The 21,349-nt window shown below is 40.1% G+C and overlaps 3 protein-coding genes across 3 annotated transcripts; 2 read left to right on the top strand and 1 right to left on the bottom strand.

Annotated features, from left to right (window-relative positions):
• LOC107095125 (myosin-9-like) lies at window positions 1-4,282 on the bottom strand. The gene is made up of 4 exons (XM_015391101.1): window positions 4,106-4,282; window positions 3,833-3,943; window positions 340-3,174; window positions 1-30 (listed from the first exon to the last, which is right to left on the bottom strand). Exons 3-4 carry the CDS (start codon window positions 3,109-3,111, stop codon window positions 1-3), a joined length of 2,802 nt encoding a protein of 933 aa, XP_015246587.1. The 5' UTR covers window positions 3,112-3,174; window positions 3,833-3,943; window positions 4,106-4,282.
• Window positions 4,283-9,891: 5,609 nt separating this feature from the next.
• Window positions 9,892-12,214, top strand: natd1 (N-acetyltransferase domain containing 1). Its single transcript, XM_015391095.1, has 3 exons — window positions 9,892-10,101; window positions 10,706-10,824; window positions 12,085-12,214. Exons 1-3 carry the CDS (start codon window positions 9,903-9,905, stop codon window positions 12,199-12,201), a joined length of 435 nt encoding a protein of 144 aa, XP_015246581.1. The 5' UTR covers window positions 9,892-9,902; the 3' UTR covers window positions 12,202-12,214.
• Window positions 12,215-17,236: 5,022 nt separating this feature from the next.
• On the top strand, window positions 17,237-20,708 carry LOC107095123 (transmembrane protein 11, mitochondrial). The gene is made up of 2 exons (XM_015391097.1): window positions 17,237-17,395; window positions 19,743-20,708. Exons 1-2 carry the CDS (start codon window positions 17,349-17,351, stop codon window positions 20,257-20,259), a joined length of 564 nt encoding a protein of 187 aa, XP_015246583.1. The 5' UTR covers window positions 17,237-17,348; the 3' UTR covers window positions 20,260-20,708.
• Window positions 20,709-21,349: the final 641 nt, after the last annotated feature.

Below are 21,349 nucleotides of genomic sequence, written 5' to 3'. Positions count from 1 at the left end.
CTAGAATTTAATGAGGAATCGCCACTGCTGCTAACCCATGAAAAGAACAAAAGCAAACTTTCAACTGTTTGAGAAATCCCTTGAGATTCACCATTTTGGATCATAATAAAAAGCTGAGATGACCCACTGAAAAAAATAATGCAACCATTTTTTGGCAATTACTTAATCATATTTGCTTACTATATCACAATTGGTTCATGTTAGCAGGATAGGACATAAAACAATTGTGTTAAAGTAACTAAATATGATTAAGCAAATGCCAAAAGTGGTTGCATTATTTTTTTTACAGTGAAATATTTTAGAAAATGCATATGCTTTACAAAGAGAGGTTTTTATTACCTGCAACTTTTCCAGTTCTTTCAGGTAAGCCTCTCTCATGATAGCTCCATTTGCTTTACTCTCTGCCACAGCCTGGGCAGGAGGAGTGGAGGGTCCTTCTACTAAAGGAGAAACCTCCTCTGTGCAGAATTTGTTCTGTTTTTCTTTAGAAGAACAAGATTTGGAGTAGAAGCCATGCAGCTGCTTCATCTCCTCCTCATGAATCTGTTGCAGTTCTTTTATCTTCTGTTGAAACTCTGCCTCTAGGTTCTGTATCCGCTCCTTGTGATAATCCTCGATTTTCTGCATGTCTTCCAGAAGTCTTTGGTTTCCGGTCTCTGCCGACGTTATCTTCTGCTCGGCACGCTCCAGTTCCTCTCTTAGTGCACTGTTATCTTCCTGAAGCTGGTTCAAGGCTTCATTTAAAACATCCTGCTCATCTATCATGCTATAATCTCCCTCTTTGCAAAGATCTTGCAGGTTGCCCTGAGATGCCTTCCTTTGCTGAAACTCTTGTTTTATGTCTAAATGAAGCCTGTCGGACAAATAAATCATCTTCACCTGCTCCTGCAAAAAAATCCAATCAGCTGCAGAAACTCTGTCCGCGCTATAGTCCCTACTTTCTTGGACGTGTGTGTTATTAGCAGAAATCTCCTGGCACACCTGGCAGAGGAATCTAGCTCGATTTTGCAACCGAGACACAATTTGTTCTAACAAACCTCTTTCTCTCCCTTTCTCAACCTTTTTATCCCCAAATCGATTTGTTGTGCTTTGTGCTACATGTCTGGCTAAATCTTTAGCCTTCTCATCATAGAAAGACAACTCAGAGGGACTGAGATCTGCCAGGCCTTCCCTTTGATCGTGAATGCTTACTTGAGTCACGTTTTTTTGCTGAAGTTTAAGAGCAGCATAAAGAAGCTCAGCTTCAGCACAAAACCTACCAATCATGCTCTCTAGAAGCTGCTCACTGTTGCATCCGGTTCTCCTAGACTCCATCTTTTCCTCAGCTTTTAAGTTCAGGATTTGGGAAATCAAGGTTTTGTAACCTTGAACCAAATCACCTTTATCGTCCTTTCTGCCTGCAGATAACTCACAGATCCCATTTTGATTCTGCAGGACAGAAAGCATTTTCTCTACAACAAACAGCTCATTGATTACATACTTCTCAACATCTGAAATATCATGCAAAGTCCGGGTGTTTGTGAGTTTAGAAACAATGTCTCCCTCAGCTCCAACTAGTTTATCATCACTGAGGATCTTCCCTTCTTCCTTGCATGCATTCCGTGACTCCTGCTGGAGTCTCTCTGCATCCTTCTCCCCTTGCTGAAGGCAGCCAGCCACCCCAGCCAGCTGCCTCTCCATGTCTGGGACGTTAACCGGAGTGGCTTGAAGCCTCTCCCTGCAGGCCTGGACGACGTTCAGAGCCACCTGAAACCGTCCAACCAGCATCCTGCAGCGGGCCTCCGTCTCCTGGGCGAAGCGCTGGCTCTGCTTGGCCTGGCTGTGGAGCAGCAGGCTGAGGTGCTGGGATGTGGCTCGGCTTTGGGTCAACTGGGAGCAGAGGTGGGGGTCCTGGCAGCTGATGTGTCCCTGGTGATCCTTCAGTCTCTCAGTGATGCCTCTAAGCTTCTCCTCGCTGAGGAAGAGCTTAGTTTCAAGCAGCTGGATTACAGACATAAATTTTTCTGGATCATCCCCTGCAGTGGAAATGTGATGGGACGATGCATCGACTGAGCGAGATCGAGTTCTACCGGATTCTACCTTCATCAACTGAGAGCTGTGAGGTTCAAGAGTTTGTTGGTGGCCCTTTTCCTTGAACTGAGGAGAAGAACAGGTACAAACTCTCATCACTTCGTTCAACTTCACTTCTGTCTCCTCTAAGCTGTTACCTAAGACCTCCATCTTCAGCAGCACCTCACTCAGCTCCTGCTCCTTCCTGTCCAGCAGTCTTTCGTAGCCTTCCCGAATTTCCTCGGTTTCAGACTCCCACTGCTGCATCTTACCTAATGCCACCTGCAGCTCTTCACAGACTCTCTCGTATGAGTGCTCCAGGTCATAGTAGTGGGTCTCCTCTGTTTTCAGCCGACCCTGCAGCCTTCCCACCTCCCTGTCAGCCTCTGACAGCTGGCTCTGCAGCTCCTGACAGCGATGATGCAGCTGTTCCCGTTCCTCTTGCAAATGCTGGACGGCTGACAGGGTAGATGCTAACTCCTCCTGCAGCTGCTGTTGCGCCTCTTCGATCTGCTTTGTCCACGTCTTGGTCTTGGTCAGGCTCTCCAGCTGTTGCTCGGCCCTCTCCAGTTTGTCCTGCAGGTCCTGGGAGTGTTGCTCTGCCTGATCCAGGCTGGCAGCCAGGCTCCTTCTTTCTCTCTCCTGACTCGCCTGAAGGAGCAAGAGGTGTTTTTGCAGCCGGGCCTCTTTCTCTGCCTGAGCTTCTTCATAAGCACGAAGCTGAGCCGACATCTCCTGGAGGTTTTTCTGCAGCTGTTCGGCCTCCTTTTGGAGGCCCTGTTGACTCTGCAGCTCCTGCTGCAGCTGGATCACCTGGGACTCGGTCTCCTTCCTTTTCTCTTCACTGACCTTCAGCTGAGCCTTTAGAGAAGCCACACGGTTCTCCCATTCCTGCTGCTGCTCCAGAAACCGCTGACGATCCTGCTCCAGATGCATTTGAGCGAGCGCTGTAGCATCTCCTGTAACCAGAAGCTGGGCCTGCTGGGCCAAGAGGTCGACCCTTCGCCGAAGCTCTGCCTCCCGGGCCTCCTCCTGACTCCTCTTCAGTTCTTCAATCTCCATACGGAGGTTGTGATTTATCCTCTGCAGTCGCTGGAAAGTCTCTGGAGATGAATTGGTGTCATTCTGCAGTAAATATTAGACAAACAAATGTCTTTTAATCTGGCATAGTAAGCATGAGATTGCAGTTTTTTTCTGAATTTGAATCTAGTTTTAATTTTTTTCCTTTTCTTTGCTCCTTAAAAATACTTGTAGTAAAAAGCTCACAGCATCACTAATCTTCTCTCCTTTTAGTCAAATCCCTTGTTTACGTTTGTGAAGTTGGAACTGAAAAGTTAATTTGATGGTTGTAAATTAGACTTGGCAACCCCAAAACATCTCAGTAGCTAAATGTAAAGAAGTCACTTTCCTAATGAAACAGGGAGAGGCGACATAGAGAAGTGGATTACTATTTACAAAGTCCTAGCAATTTTTGGTCAATTTTATACTTATAAATCAAAAATCTGTTTCTTAGATTTATTTTAAAAGTAGCATTAGCTGTGCATAGTTTTACAAACTTTGATCTGCTTAAAACAGTTCATTCTTTTAGCTTCCTGTTTCCCCATAGTTCTAATGTGCTAAAGTTCTAGTTATTATTACAGTGCAATGTTCTGCTAGTTCTATTTTTCTGTTGTTGTTTTTTTTTGTTTTTTTGACAACTCTAGGCAACTCTTGACAATACTAGAGAAACCCATAAATAAGTTTGGTTTTAAAAATATGAGTGTCTGGTTATCTTTAATTTTACCTGCACATGAAGAAGTTTCCCTGAGTTAATCTCTTTTTCTTGTCGCAGTTCTTTCTGTAGAGTCTTGTTCAGCTGTTGGATTCGTGACAATTCTCTTTGTGTTTGTTCCAGCTATGGACAAACGGAAGTAAACATTTTAACAAAATACAATCATTTTGAATTATCACATCCATATATACATATGTGTGTGCATTTTGGTTTTTCCCATTGTATTTCTTACAAGATTTGCAACTGTGAGCAGTTTTTGCTGTAAATGAACAGCTATCATCTCACCTCTTTGACGAGTTGCCCAGTTTGCAGTGATTCTTGGTCTTTTGCACACACTGGGTTTATCGATACCTGTTGCACTTCCTTTTGTGGCTTAGTTTCCTCTTTACGTGAACTCAGTTGTTCAGCTGCAGTCTTGATATCCGTACGTTCTCTGAAATCCTCTCCATCGGACAGAACCTCCGTGGAGGAAGAGCTGTCACTCTGGAATCCTTCAACAGATACGGAGGCGCCTGTCCCACCTGGTGTACATAAACAAAGGAACAAAGGCACCTGGAATTAGCTATGGTTGCTTTGTAGAAATAAGCTCAGCCACTATGGGACCTCTAAAGGCTATCGTCAAAGGTATATTGAAGCTTGTTAACATCTGGACCAAGAAGTACCAGGAGAACACAGCATAATCTAGATTAGACCAACACCTCACAACCTCTGTCAGCATATGGTGCTGCCAGATGTTATATAAACAAAGGGAGGTTGAACAGAGAAATACTGAATTGAATCTGAACTGATAATAGAATATATATTTAAGGAAAAACAAAGGCATCATGAAAACTCTTCTCATGTGTGGATTATTCTGACTGTCGACAACATCTGGTGAGAATTAATGTCTGCATGATGCAGCAAAGATGTCGCACTTTTACTGTTTCTATGTCTCACACCTCAGTTCCCTCTGAGACGGTGACATAACTTACCAGTGGTTTGGGCTTCTTCTGTCTTCTCCACCTGCTGTGGAGGATCTGCAGGTGTCTGAGCAGATGAAGAAGAGGGGGAAACAGGGCGATGAGGGGAGGACAAATCTAAATCAGTCAGGATTTGTCTTCCCTCCAGCTGCTGTGGTTGCTGGTCTTCATGTGGATCTTCACAGTCCTCCAGCTGATCTTCGTTGTTCTCACCAAGAGAGCTCGGAGGAAGACTGAGACAAAGGGGGGCAAATGTTTACTGGAATTAGGATTATTGTACTTTACAACATCAAAAATATCTTACACATTAAAAAAGTGGGAATTGATTTATATATATAGATATATATATAGGACTGGAAAATGTCACAAAATTAAATTAACTCATTTAGGGAAAGACAGGAAGTCAACCTTGTGTAGACTGGAGTACAAATGGGCTGCACATTTTTAAAAACTGCTTGCACCCAGTTGCGTCGCATCCCAGCGGTCATTGCGCACAGCGTGTAAACCCCATCTTTGATCTGTGGAAACAGAAACAGATAGAACCCTTCTTTTTATGTCAGTTGCCACAGTTTTATAGAGGAATCAGACATAAAAATTGAAACCACAAAATAACAAATTCTTCCTCTTTGCGATGTAAACATAAAACATAAAGACAATACAAAATCAAAACAACAAAAGTAACATAAATAAACAGAGACAATCTCAGGACCCGCCCATCTCCCCTTTTCCTAGGACCTACATCTTATCACACGGAAAATCAAATCAAATTCTCTTCAAATAGAGTTATCAATATTTTGCGGAAGGGGTTGCCAAGTTATATCGAATGGCTTTAAGTTATTTGCTAATGAGAACCATATTCTTTCCAAATGAGAGAGCCTAACCAATTCCTCCAGCCACAATTTAACCGAAGGAGCCTCAGATTTTCTCCAGAGCATCAACACTAGTTTTTCCCTATGATAAATGCATAGGATATTAATTGTCGTTGGCATTTATTAAATAGTTCCATAGATGGCTTCAGATTGTGCCAGTAGGCTCATTAGGTTGTTATCATCGAGTGAATCTTAATCCCAGACTTAAAATAAATCCTTTTCCCCCGTGGAATTAATTAATCTATTTACATGTAATCTGAAAATATTTTCAGTAGTTCTTCATGTACTGTAAACATAACTAAATAAAAATAAAATGATTTACATCTCGCTCATATTAAACAAATCAAACACAGGTAATATTAAACAACGTATTGGCAATAATGAGAGCAGCGACAGAGGAAACTCACTACCGACCAGGTTAGCTCTGGGGAAAATGTTACTGTGACTAAATCAGAGGATGAGGAAACTCTCTTTGTGAAATGGGAAAGTCAGAGTTTTCGGGTAAACCTGCTTCGTGAAACGGACCCCTGAGGATTAAAAGACTTTTTAAAAAGGTGCAATAATCTGCTACTCTTGGTTGTTGCAGCTTATTTCAATCTTAATATTTAGTTTTCTTTGGTAGGAGTTTATTAGTATAGTACATTTTAACTTGTAAATAAGAGTAAAATAAGATATATAATGTACCTGCTTCCTTTCTTTGGTGGTCTGATGATGGCATACAGCAGTGGAGACCACGGAGGAGGAGGATGGTTGCAGCTGAGTGGAGCTACTGTGCGATTGGTTAAACAGGAATGATTAGATAAGCAACACAATAAAAGATGCATTTTAAAAAAGAATTTTAAAAAAATTAGAAATTTAAAATATGCATAAACTTTAAATGTAACCTTATTCTCTCCACAGAGGATGACAGCCTGCCAGATTCCAGTGTTTTCCTCCCAGTACCTCTGGCTTTTGTTACTTGTAAACTTGCATTAGTATCACATGCATGTTCTGCAGAACCAAAAAGCCTCAGATAAATATCAACGCATCTCAAATAGACTTTTTTTTGCCTAAAGTTTTATCATGCATGCATGATGGAACGTCAGACCTATATCTAATAGATCTAAATGAACTCAGAAATAAGTAAATAGAGTATTTACCAGAGGATCTTTCATCAAGTCTGCTGAGTGAGCGGCTGCTTCTCATGAACGGAGCGGTAGTGAGAGAGGAGGCTTGGAGTGAGGAAAGGCTGCGGCTGCTTGGCAGGCGACGAGATGGTTTTACAGGCTGAGACGATGCTCTGGTACCCTGGGTGCTGATGCTGCCTTTGCCACCAACGGCTTTATTCTCAGCTGCTGCCGAGTCACCTCCTTTGCTGCTTCTCCCACTGGTTTTCAGAGCGCTGCTGGAGTTCAGTTTACTTCCAACACAGGCTCTGAGCTCCTTGAAGAGAAAAAGGACAGAATTTTCCTTAAAGAATAATCAGATATATTCATGGCTGCTCAGCTGAAATATCAAACACCACACCACATGCTCATCCCCAGCCCAGCTTGGCTTTTTGGACACATGCAATCCAATAAACCCCAGGGAGAGGCTTTTAATCCTGACAAGCGCTCTTAATTTACTTAAGTGCCATTTGACCCGTAATGAGGCCACAGACGGAAACAGACACACACATACTTTAAACTTAATCACACTTGATCATCTGAGCGTCACCACGTACATACAGTCTACTCTAGTATCTGTTGATGCAACCTCAACAACTGCAGAGGCAATGAATCTGTGGCTGGAGTGCAAGGCAGAGAAATCAATGGGGAGATGGCTGAGGAGGCCTGACTTAGCGATTTGTGTAGACTGTAAATAAACCAAGCTGATCTTTAGCCATTTACAGCACCATAAATCTGACAAAACACATGCAAATCCCACGTTATAAATCTGGAAACCTAGTGCTCATATTAAACTGCACGTTAATATCCACAAAAAGCAGCAACAATGCATGAAGATATTTCTTTTTTTTTCTTTTCTTTTTTTCTTTAACAGTGGCCTGTCTGGCGACGTGGATTAAGAATAACTGTCTTGATGCCATAAAGGGAGCCCAACAGATTTTACTTTCACAAGTGGAGCAATACGGCTATCGCCATAGTGTTCTGCTTGATTTATGCATATAAATAGCTTTATTACAATTCATTCAGGGAGTATTACAGATTTTATGGACACTGTAATGTAAGTAGAACATTACAGTGAAGATATTTTAAAACAGAACAGATTGCTCAAAATCTAAATGTTTAACCCTGTTTTAAACAGGTTAAATACTTAATTTAGATTCATATAGATAAACAATGTGCATTCCCAAATACGAGGTGACCTAAATCTTTACATATTACAGCTCCACTGCACCAGTATTCTTAGATCCATAGACCATTTAGTGTTTGTAGCAGGAGTATTTCAACACTAGCTGGATGTTTAAATGTCAATACTTACATTTTCTCTGTCTTTCTGCACAGGTTTGTTGGTCTTTGTGGTTGGCAGTGCCTCATTCCACCTGCTGTAGAAACAGGCGGCAGGTAAATCATCACAGATAAACTCACATTTCTCTCTCTAATGTTGTCTTTATGAAGGATCTAAGATGTGTTTGGTTTAACTTTGAGAAAAGTGTATCTCCCTTTGGCATCTATAAAGATACTTGACAGATATTCAAACTTTTAACATAAAAAAGCTTATTGTATACAACCAAAATTATCCCTGCAACTGGTAAAATCAATGATTTATCTGCCTTAAAAGATGTTTGACACAAAACTGCAACATTTACTGACTTTAAATTATGTCATATCTTAATACCTGCTGGACTTACCTTTGCTTTTTGGAGCTCATATTTAGCTGAAAGATTTAAAAAAAGGCTCATGAAAAGAGAAAGAGGGAAAAAAAGAGGTTTGAGTTTTTATGGTTATCCGGTGCAAAAAAAGGTCAGTCTGTCTGGCAGAAACGAGAATAAACTACAGACAGGTGAACACGACGAGTCCCACAGAAACCCACACAAAGACTCAGCCACACTTAATCTTATACAGACTTGACACACTCCATTAGATTTTTGTAGGATTAGTCCACCAGCTGAACAGGATTACCACACTGTGACTTTAGAGAACTTGATGCACCAACCTTTTACACTTTTCAAAGTTCTCCGAGTCAATCAGATTATGAATAAATCTCTTGTCTAAAGTCCTCTTGAGCCCATTGCACACACATATATATGTATATATGTATATATATATATATATATATATATATATATATATATATATATATGTAATCGTATTGTAATCGTATCTTCTGACCTTCCGTTGCATGTCTTGGACACTGAGTTGTCACTGATCTCCTGTACTGTGAGGCGGGTTGTATCAGAGGCAAAAACTTGGTCCTGGGACGAGTTTAAAGAGGCCATGGAAACTATAAGTTGGACTCAAAGCAACTTCGGCCTCCGGAGAGGAAAGTAGTGCGTTGCTAACATTGTTTTCAGTGGGAATGGTACCTTAGAGCTCTGGATGTTGTTGTGGTGTCTCGGTTGACATACCTCTTCAACATTGCATGGAGGTCTGGGATGATGCCAACTAAAATGAAACCACACTCCTCAGCCTCCATGCTAAGGCCTATGCAGGAGGCTGAAGGGGACAGTCAAGCTTATGGTCGCAGCTCGGCTTTAGGAGGAGCAGTGTTGTTTTCGTCATGGCCGTGGAAGAGTGGACCAGCTCTAGACCTTTCCTTTCTGGACCTGGAGAACTCATTCGACTGGGTCCCTCATAGGCTCGGTGTGGGGCACTTCATAAGTAAGGACTCAGGGGCCATTTACTATGGGTGATCTGGTCTCTATATACCTGTAGGAGACCCAGGGGATGCCCCAGGACACAATGGAGGGACTATGCCACTTGCTGGCTGGCTGGCTGGCTGGCTGGCTGGATGGATGGATGGATGGATGGATGGATGGATGGATGGATTGGTTCAGAATGAAAACAAAAAGCACTCTCATAAGCATAGTGGTGGTCAGGTTTGTTTATTAAGCCAAGAGGGATTTCTATTTTTGTAACCTTAACATCAAACTGTAACGCATGTAGATATTCCCACTAATAAACCTTGTAGTTCACCTTCACTGTGAACGGTAAAAGCAGCATGAGGCCAAAACCTTCGGATCATTTTCCGAAGTCCCACTGCTGTGCTCTCAGCTGTGATGTCATCGCGCCTGATTGGCTGATCGACACGTGACCTCACAGCTGATTCGGTCGGATGGAGTGTTTTCTTCCAAGCCGTTCATCATCACCATCACCGTGTTCCTGGAGCTGCAGCCATTTCTGCTTAGCGGTGGAAGCCCAGCAGACCCACAGCTCCGCTACAATGGCCCAGGCCGGCGCGTTGGAGGCCAGCGGCTCTCAGATTCAGGTGGAACACGACAGGAAGCGTCGGCAGTTTGTCATCAGACTGAACGGTAGGCTCTGCCACGGACTGTTAGCTTTGCAATGTTAGCTTCCTGCTCTGCTAACATTGTTGTCGTCCTCCTTGTGAAGGACTCCAGCTGCCATTTCAGGCACAGCTGCCTGGTTCAGTTCAGGGGAGAAGACATCTGACCCTTTGAGTAATAACCTCAATCATTAACTTAGATCAGACATTATTTCTCTAAAACACTGGAGGCTCTGCAGGACTAGGTACAAATGCATTGAATATGTTGTTGTTTTTTTGATTCTGTAACATTCTAAACCAGCTCCCTCTATATTTGTCAAATATCATATTTTTTTTATTAATCCTAATATCATTTTGTCCTGCCTATTTTTTTTTTTTTTTATGTACTTGCTGTTTGAGGGTTTTTCTTTTTTTTTTAAATGTTGCTCAATCTATTGTTTCCATTGCTGTGATTGATGATCCTTATCCCTTCTCATTGTTCATCAGGGACTGGTTTTGTTTCATTTTGTTCTATATTTATGCTTTGTTTATGTTCTAAAACAGCTTTTTTTCTCTCCTCGTGCAGCTTGTATAATCTGATTTTCTTGGTTTTAGTCATCGAAACAATAACCCTTGAATGTGCGTGTTCTCAGGGTCCCATGATCGAGCGGTCCTCCTCTATGAATATGTTGGGAAGAAGACGGTGGATTTACAGCACACAGAAGTTCCAGATGCTTACAGAGGGAGAGGAATCGCCAAACACTTGGCCAAGGTTCAAATTCTAGATTAAACTGTTTCATTTTTGCTAGTTTTTTGGGTTTTGCAACCAAAAGTTATTCTTGACAAACTGTTTTTTTGTCTTTCCTGTAAGCACGACACCAGCATGGTGCAGCAACAGGTGGGGAAGGGGCAGTTTTGCATTTCTCCTTTCACATGTTTTTTATAACCTCCAAGGTTAGGATTTTTCTGCTCTACTCTCTTCTCTTCAGCTCACCCCAAAGATGTTGATTGATTTTAGGGTGAGTGGAGGCCTAGTGGTGAGGGCATTGAGCTTGGAATCCTGAGGTTCTGAGTTCGAGCCCCACTCCCACAGACTGCCACTCTGGGTCCCTAAGCAAAAAGATCATTAAGGCCAACTTTTGCTTCTGACGCATAGCCTCTGCAACAGTCAAATCTGTTTCTCTGCAGAGGTTCTGCAACCGTCGTTGCGCATATCAAAAGAAATCCTGACTACCCCTTGGACGGTCGCACACCTGCGCAGACCTCAAGAGGAAGTTTGCAGACAAAAAGCAGCTGTGACTGGTCCTTGTTATGTTATTCCGGCTGTCTGTGTGGTCATCCTTCTCGATTCGGTGCCGGGCCGCGCCATTTCTAAAAACCAACTACAATGAACAACTACAACGAAAGGTTAATCCAGGAGGTTCAGAAGTACAATCCGTTTAAGTTCTCGTGAGTTCTCAAATAGGCTCCCCCTTGCACTTTGGCTGGAAACTGCTGTGCATCCCTAGAAATTGCAGACTGATGGTGCAGAAGCATACCAGCAAAACTAATTCATGACAAGACCCAAGCAACATTTGATGTGTGCGGTTTGCAGAAGTCTAATCTGCCCTTTGACCCCACACTGCTCTCCAGGCGCCACACAATGGAAGCCCACTGCTCCCCAAGGGGATTGGTTAAATGCAGAGAGTTATTTCTGTTGCTCTGTACTTGTGAGGGTATAATGACAATAAAAAAAAAAGCTGGATCTGGGCAGATGTTATAGACTTGTTTTCTACTGAATGAAATGGCACTTTCCAATTTCAAAGAAAACCCCCCTACTTGTCTTTTAAAATAGCTAAATATTTCAAAAAATGATGCCTTCCCTTTCTACATGGTTCCCTGGGCTTTGGGGAAGCAGACCCACAGCTTTGGGCTCAGCATACGGTGACTCCATAAATTGAATTTGAATTCCTACAGCATTCAGCAAGCTCAACAAGTTAACGTTTGTGATAACAATATGTTAAACTGTGCCTCTCATTTGTTGTCATTTCAGGCAGCCATGGACTTTGTGGTGGAGGAGGACCTGAAGGCTCATCTGACCTGCTGGTACATCCAGAAATATGTCAAGGAGAACCCTCAACCTAAGTACTTTGAACACATCTATCAATGACCCCACATGACACCAAAAAGACTCGAAGATGGAGATGGTGTGGCGGCATGCTTTGGGTGGGAGTTTTTTTTTTTTTTTTTTTCAGGATGCAAAGCAGCATACCTCCCAAGGATCATTCCATGCTAAACCAGGCGAAAGCTGAGTATCTCAAAGCAGAACCGGACTTTCAGATGGAGGCGGAGTTCTGATGCTAATCATGGAGTATGGACTTGAAAAGACAAAAGCCACCCCATGGTGGCAGCCGGAGCTTCCAGGACCTTTTCCCGCTGCTGACATGAAGCAAACGTTGGTTTCATGTCAATGTCCTCATTTGAACACACCAATCAGACCTTTTTATGTTATTTTTTCCTAGTATTTGGATGAAAAGCAATTTATAACATTTTAAAATAATTTTACTTCTCATTGTCTAACAATATTCCCCTTTCTCAGAAAACATTTCAGTTGTGCAGCGTTCTGTTGCTGAAGGTTCTCTTATGAAAAAGACCTTCTAAATATGTGGCTATGACGTTTTTTTCATAATCGCCAAAACCATACATTAGTGATACAAATATTTTTAATTCATCAATTTATTCTAGTCTTAATGAGTCCTAAATTGATACATCTTCTGATTAAAGGTGCTGTCTATGTAAAGTGGAGCTGAAGCTTATCTCCACCCTGAACGGGATGCGAGATAAACCCCAAGTTACAGGCATTGCTACCTGTGCAATTTAACCTTTCCATAGGGTGTTCTATATATGCTTAAATTCAGCATCAGTGACCGTGCAGATTCAGGGCATTTCTATTGCTTAAGGTTTGTTAATCCTCGCTCTCTTATTCAGGGAAATTTTCTTTTCTATACCTGAAAATATACAGAGAAATTGAACTTTTGCTGTAGACAATCTCCAGTGTTGAGGAGACGAATACCTCAGGCTAACTCCACACTCTCTACTAATAACTGCAATAACGATGCCCCTTTTATACCTTTTGTTTTGGTGGCATAAAGCTATGAACTAGCCGAGGCATTATTTCTCTATTTTATGAGTTTCTTTGGGTGTTTTCTGTAATATTTGTCTTGTTTTGTTAAAACAATGCCTGTCAAACGAATATGTCCCAGTGCTCCTGTTACACTGTTTTATACTTGATATTGTTTTTTCTCTACTTGTTCTGAATAAATGACTCATCGTCATCTGGTATGTAGATTTGTTCAAAAGTGTTTATAGCGACTTTAAATTGAAAGAAATGGGGTGGTAATTTAGGAGTGCAATGCAAATGTTTTCCTGCTATTTACATTTTTTTCACATGACCATGTATGAATTTTATGTGGTCGACCAACAGTGAGTCACTTTTTTCTTGAAAAGTGGAAAGAAAATTATCCATCGTTTTCATAATAAAATATTTAAAGAATTAGACTGTTTTTATTGAGCAATCTTTAATTCCGCCTTAATAAAATCCAGTTATAGAGATTCTCAAATGTTTTTAATTATGGTACAATTTAGAGGTAAAAGGGAGATCTCACTTTCACTCCACATTAGAGTGTCTTTGGAAAAACCTCACTAATTTTGAATGAGGCAGAAAGGTTTAGAAATTGAGGACTTTGAAAAGCACATGAAAATAAAGAAATTAATGAGTTTAATATTTGAAGCACCATTAAATATAGGCTTTCAAATTCATCCAGCCTTATTAACTGTTGATGTGACTGATCAGAGCCCTTTGCTGTGTTTTTTTTTCTTTCATTCTCCAAATGAATCATTTTCTGAACTCCTGAGACTTTTTTTTTCTGGGAAGAAAGTATAAAAAGTGAATGATTCCATCCAAACAAAGTCTGTTTTACATAAACTTCTCTGTGTCTCCTGTTTTGGTGATGGTGAGCAAAGACTCTGGAGAAAAACCTGCTATCCTACCAGCTGGCCTCCATGCTCTAATTAAACCTAAGTCAGTGTCCAGACAGATTTAACTTTAGGTGTTTTGAGTGCATCATCAATGATCTTTCAATAGAAGATGTTTCTGGTCAGACCAGTTAATTGATTATTTGCTCAGCAGTATATTATTTGAGAATGGCTTGCTAATTTATCATATGTAGCATATAATAATCATGTACAGCTAAAAAATCCAGCATTTGTTATATTAATGACAGCTTAACTATAGGAGTTTTTTTTGTTTTTGTTTTTCTTTGGCTAAATTTACAGTAGGATTTTGTTTAAACTTAAAACTCTGATCTAGTCCTTATCTGACCAGTGATTCTTCTTAAACCTGTTCACTGTATTTCCTGTGGGACTTGTGGTAATTTTGAACTTTTATTTTTTGTCTCAGCAATGCGTTTGTGCTGCACCAATGTTCACTAACAGAACTTTGAGGCCTTCACAGAACAGACGGAGCTAATAACATGCAGTTTTTTTTTTTTTTGAGAACTATTGTTTATTTCCTAGGTTCAATTTTTTCAAATGTATCCATTGGCTTATAATATATTTAGATACAACACTGTGACATCTAAGAATTAAACATTTGTGTCAATGCACTATATTTTAAATATAGATATATTATTTGCATTATTTGTGATGAACAATTGTAACTATTCATCAAGATCACACATATACCTTAGTGAGAAATTTAACTAGAAATCTTTGCAAAACCCATATGTAATTTGGTATCACATTGTCAAGTGGCCGTAATGTTTTACACTTCTATCATGAGTAGGAATATTAACATCGCTCTACTTTAGATCAATATAACAGAAAAATAAAAGAAAAATCGATAGACTTTATTTCATCATCAAAATTGATCTGAAGTTTTTGTTAACCTTTGCATAATATTATCTCCCTATTTTGACGCCGACTTGTGGCAGCATAGAGAACTACACCAGGTAGAGAAGCGGCCTATGATTTTATATTCCTATTCTGATTCTTGTCCCTTACTTAAAGAGAATTTTTTTTTTTTTAAGGATTTAGGTTGGCTTGACTTTCTAAAAAAAAAAAAAACAGTAGATTGTATAAATCTCCTTTCATTTGAAACTTCTAAATAAAATTTGGGTACAAACGATTGTCTTTGGATTATAATGTCTGCAAGTTCTAATGGTCTTTGCTAAAACATCCAAATAACAAAAAGAAACATCATAATGGTAGGAATCATAATTTGTAAAATCAAAGCCCCCCTGAAACACATTCATGTGCGACATTGTGTAAAAAGATAAGGCTAAATATCTGTTGTTTATTTGTGGTTCTTAACAAGTTAGGTTCATGCAACAACACGCCCTGCATCACACCCTTCAGGAAGGGAGCAGTTTGTGTGTCACAGAGATAAAAATTTGCAGTTTGAACACTCGATGATAACCTTGTGAGCTTGTGAAGATGCCTAGAGTAGATATGGAATTTGAAACCAGCCCAATTCTCCTAAAGTAACATAAAAGCCTGATTAGAGTTTGCAAATAAAAAAAAGTGGATAAAGGGGGTAGATTGCAAACTAAAGAACTGCATTAACATAATGTTGGCCTAATTTTGTTGTAGGAGAGACAGGTGCACCATTGAAAAGCATGGAGAAGGTGTGTGGGCGAGCTGCATGACTCATGACACAGTTTCTGTTCTGTCAGGAAAAAAAGGTCCATATTATCAGAAAACTATTAAAAAGGTTTGAAAAGAAAACCCAAAACATTTAATCCAAGTCATGAAGTTTTAGTATCACACAATGACGGAATAAATGTTCGGAAAAGTGTCAAAAAGGTTTTCTGTATCCAATTCAATTCAGTTTATTTCTATAGCGCCAATTCACAACACAAGTCATCTCAGGGCACTTTACAGTTCAACCAGATCATACAGTCAAATTGATTCAAAGTTTTCTATCTAAGGAAAACCAGTTAATTGCATTGACCCATTGACTCAAATGCAATCCCTCACACTAAGCATGCTTGTAGCAACGATGGAGAGGAAAAACTCCCTTTTAACAGGAAGAAACCTCAAGCAGAACCAGGGTCAGTGTGAGTAGCCATCTGCCAAGACCGGCTGGGCTTCAAGGAGACAGAAGCAGAGATACAAAAAGCAACTGTAAAAGGCGGCCCCATCCAGGAAACACGCAGCCAGGCAGACTCCCATGTCAGAGGATGAAGAGTGCACATCCAGTCAGTCACAGTCAGAGAAACAGGAATACCCTGGAAAACAGGCAGATCTCCAACATCTATAAACAAAGGTGTTGATGGCAGCAGCACAGCTGATATTTCTCTCCAGGATGATGTCACAGCCAAACAGAAACAGATGAGGCAAAGGTAATGAGAAAAAGCAGAGAGAGCATAACGTTAGAAATTGAACTAAAACCTACTATGGTTTTAGCAAACAGAAATAATTTTATATAATTTGAAGTAAAACTAGAAAAGAAAAAAAAGAAAATTATATGACCTTTCTTACAGCTGTTGTCAACTAAAATTATGTAATTTGCAAAAAAATAATAATAATAATAATAAAAATAGGATAAAATAAATATTAAGATCTTGTCAACAAATTTTGAGAATTGTGACTTTTAACTCATAGCCTACATTATGTAGAATACAATGTCCAACTGGCTTGAAATCAGACATTTAAATCCTTGCAGCTATATTTATATATACCACTAATAAATATTTCCAGAGGTTCCGTTTGTATTGATACAGGATGTGTGCGTCATGCTGCGCAGACCGCATGTGGTTCAAAGCGTCCTCACATTCCTGAACGTAGGCTTTATCTTTCTTACATCCAAGTGGCGTCAAGTTACGAAAGGCGCACAGAGCCCCACAGAGCACCCCATGGATGAGTGTTCAGAAATACACTCATAAACTCGCAATCCAATCAAACAACGGTAATAACGATATATTAGTCTTATATTTGACGGACTTCCTTCCCCTACTTGTATGATAACAGATTTATTGTATAATTTTATTCTTAAATAGGTTGTGTAAATTAGATATAATTATTTTAATTAGATACGTTTATTTGTATTGTTGTTTGACAGATTTATACAAATATCTCGCCTGACCTCTCAAACTTGTTACAAAATACGTACAGCATGTACACGTGACCCTGGAGCGTCATGGGAGCTGTAGTCTATCAACGTATCAGTGTCCATACTTGCAGATATTTAGATACTACAACACCCATAATGCTGAGCGAGCTATTACGTCAAACGGAATCACAGCCGTATCTTCCAACATGGCGTCGCTGGGAAGGAGGCGCGGTGTCCCAGTAAGCAGGGAGAGGTCAGTTGCTCCAAATTTTGGCCTTAAAGTCAATGTATTTTTTGCAGGTTATACAGTTTTGTCGATGTCATACCCAGTTCTTTATCACGCACTTTGTTTGCGTTTCAAAAGTTTCGCGCCAACTACAGAAATAGTATTTTTTTCAGCCATGGTTAGCTGTCGTTAGCTGCCGTGGTTAGCAGAGAAACAAACTAGCTGCTCATGTGATATTTGGATAGTTTCAGGGATATCGCGGAAAATGTGGCTAAAAGAGATTTTTTTTTTTACTCGGGTTGATTCGGAAACTGGTTCTATGTTACGGGGGACTCTGGGTAAGAAGTTTGGTTGAGCTAAGAGAGTCCGCGGCTGGAAAAGTACAACGGTCCTGAACTTAACTGGACAGTCGTCCAAACTTTGAGCAAGCAGGCGGACTGTTCATCCGCTTCTCAGGGACATCATGTCCCCGGTAACGGAAGACTGCGACGATTTAAAGCAACCGCCCTAAATGAAGACGTGATTAATAACTCGCTAGAGTTTAACTTCAGTTAGGTTTTAAGCGTTTGTTGAGGAGAGTTTGACATTTCCTCAGCAGAGAGTTTGCGGAATAAATTTAAATGCAACAGAGTGTTTAAAATTTACACGAAAATGTAGGAGCCAGCTTAACTGTCCACTGATGTATTTATATATTTGAATATTTAATATACAAATTTGATTATGGATATCCCCATTATTGTGATCAGATGTGGTTGCTTGAAATATATATACATTTGCAATTTATATTTATTGGCGTCAGCTGTTGAATTGAGATTCACTTGTTTGCACAACTGTTAAACGTTTTTGTGTTTGGTTAAAAAATAAAGCTATAAAATGTTTTTTAAAAAAAACATTTGCTTAGGGTATATAGCCACAATTATTATTGCTTTATCAATGTTTGCAATGTTGAAATAAAAAAATGGCTCCTTGGATGCAATATTTTAAGGGCGTGTGTTTCTGACAAAGAAATCTAAATGGGCTTTATGACTGCAAGAAAACTGAACATGCAGTCACCTGCAGCTATGAAACTGCTGAAGGCTTTATTTATTCTTTTATTTTTTTGTATAAATAAAATGTAGTGATGTCTGATGTTTCATCAGAAAGCTTTGAATTTCCAGAACTCCTTTTTATGAAATCCAACCTTGGATCTTGTAATCCCATCAAACCAGATTTAGCAGTATTCCACTTCTAGGTTTGAACACCAGTAGTGCATGCTAATAGGTTTCTTGGGTATTCAATTAACTGTTTATCACAATACAAAGCTAATAAGGATGCATTTCTCAACATCTTACATTTACAAACAGCATTTCAATACCAGTAGGCCCACTAGTACTGTAGGTAAATGATTAAATACAATGAAAATAACCAGACGTGCAGATGACTTAATTTTGCTGAAGCTGTGACTTTTAACACCAAGGCAGCCATGTTGGATTTTAAGGTTGATGTGAAACCTCAAAGTTCTTACTTCTAAAGAACTTATGTTTAAAATTGTCAATTAGAAGCCCATAATAAACTGCATCTTTTAATGTAGGGCTAGTGAGTAAGGATTTATTTATAATGTATGTAATTTATTTTGTTTGAAAAACACAATTTTTTTAAGTGTTTCTTTCTTTCTTTAGGTTTTTTAATAGGTTATTCTTCTAGTATTAATAACATGAATAGTTCCCTGCGTTTTTAATAATTAACAAACAAATGATTTGTGGTATTTTCTTTGAAAACCCCTTTAAAATGAAAGTTGAATCTGTTGATTTTTGTATATGAGACATTTTCATATACAATCGTTGGAATGCAAAACACTTTATTTCACCTTACAACTGTAGATATTTGAAAGCAAAGTGTGTGGGGGGGGGGCTAAGAATAAAAAAAAAGGGTTGAATATAAAGCATGAAAGACTGGTATTGAGTAATGACTGAAGGACAGAGGAAATGCCTCTGAGTTCATAGAAGTGACCAAGTAAACATGTGACATAATAATACAGACTGCAAGAATCTAAGAAGGAAAAGAGCGTCCTGTTTGTTTTGGTAAATTAATAATTTAAAAAATCCCTAAAACATTTTTCAAGAGCTTAAATTCATTCAAAATCTTCTTGAGTCAACATGAGATCTTCACTGTATGAAAACAAAGAGTGAAAGAGCTCCCAGCTTCACAAAACATTTAACAAAATACAAAGCAAGAAGATATTACTGCTGCTGATCGGCCATGTTTGCTCGCCTTGGAAACAAAACAAACTTGGTGGCCAAAAAATGTAGCTGTAAATGAATCCTGTTTGTTGTTACTGTAGAATTGCAGTGTTATCCTACCGACTCACTGTTGCCTTCCATATGTTTCTGCGCAGGGGAGTAATGGCCGCGTCAGACTGCTACATCGTGCACGAGATCTACAACGGAGAGAATGCGCAGGACCAGTTTGAATATGAGCTGGAGCAGGCGTTGGAGGCCCAGTACAAATACATCGTCATCGAGCCCACGCGGATCGGCGATGAGACGGCCCGTTGGATCACGGTGGGGAACTGCCTGCACAAGACGGCCGTGCTGTCGGGCACCGCGTGCCTTCTGACGCCGCTCTCGCTGCCCGTCGAGTACTCGCGCTACGTGGCGCTGCCTGCCGGCGCCCTCAGCGTGGCCTGCTCCGCACTCTATGGCATCTCGTGGCAGTTCGACCCCTGCTGCAAGTACCAGGTGGAATACGACAGCCAAAAACTCTCACGGCTGCCCCTGCATACACTGACCTCATCGACGCCCGTGGTGTTGGTACGCAGGGACGACGTCCACAGAAAGAGACTCCATAACACGATAGCACTGGCTGCTCTGGCGTATTGCGTCAAGAAGATCTATGAACTCTATGCGGTATGAGTGCACTCTGAAGAGAAATCAAAAACCATGAAAACAGGAAAAAAAAACAACCATGAAAACAGAACCTGCCCACCCTCCCGGATGTAAGACAAGCTCGGCCGTTACCTCCACACGTGGTGGGCACCTTCATGTAAACTCTGATCAGAGGGATATAGTTAAAACTAGAGAGAAGTTCTTTTCCCGTATGTTTCCTTTTACTTCTAAGTGACAACTACAGCACATAGTTCTTGTGCGCCACCTCCCCCTGTCTTCCCCACCTTTATTCCCATAACCAACGGGATAGAGCTACAAGGAATGGCTGCAGGTCCTCTGGACTGAATCGCTTTGGATTTGAAATGGGACGATGTGTTTTTATGTACCAGGCTTTCTCCTTACCCTCAAAGTTTGCTGTACCCCTTTGTCACTGATCATTGCACCACAGTTTCATTAAACATTAGGATATTTCAAACTTTTCCGTATTTTATTTTCCTTTAACGTCAAATGAATTCTCTTTGGGAAAAGAGAGAGTATCTGATTTTAAGACTGTTCTGGTGTCCTGGACTGGTTTTAATAAATCTAATTAAGATCACATGAGTAGCTGTTACAGCTCCTCTTAACATGTACGTCACGTTAACATCAAGGGAAATGCAACATGGAAACTGCTCCTTACACAACACTGGTATGTAAACAATCAGTTGAACTCGCAGGAAATGCAAAAACTGAATTAATAAAACAGAAGTATGGCCTGAAATTGTTGGTTTTTTCTATAGATGATCAAATTAAGTTAATTGTCCATTGTGAAAAGGAAAGGGTTAAAGTCAAAACAGTTACAGCGTTTTTAAAACGGTTAATATCCACTCATTAGTTCAAGTTACAGAATATAAACACTGCTCAAAAAATAAAGGTAACGCAAACAACACAAAATAAATACAATTAAAACAAACTGTGAAATCAAACTGGCCACTTAATCAATTTCACAAGCCATATGAGTAATTATCAGGAGAAACTCAAATAAGTTCAGCAGGTGGGGATAATGGATCACTTCTCAGTACCTTTGTTTTCTGACTGATGTTTTGGTCATTTTTGAATGTTGGTGTTGATTTCATACCTG

This window comes from Cyprinodon variegatus, unplaced genomic scaffold (genome assembly GCF_000732505.1).
Source record: "Cyprinodon variegatus isolate N-32 unplaced genomic scaffold, C_variegatus-1.0 Scaffold525, whole genome shotgun sequence".
Classification (NCBI taxonomy): domain Eukaryota; kingdom Metazoa; phylum Chordata; class Actinopteri; order Cyprinodontiformes; family Cyprinodontidae; genus Cyprinodon; species Cyprinodon variegatus.
Note: the sequence above shows the minus strand (reverse complement) of the source record. Positions and strands in the feature narration are given on the sequence as shown.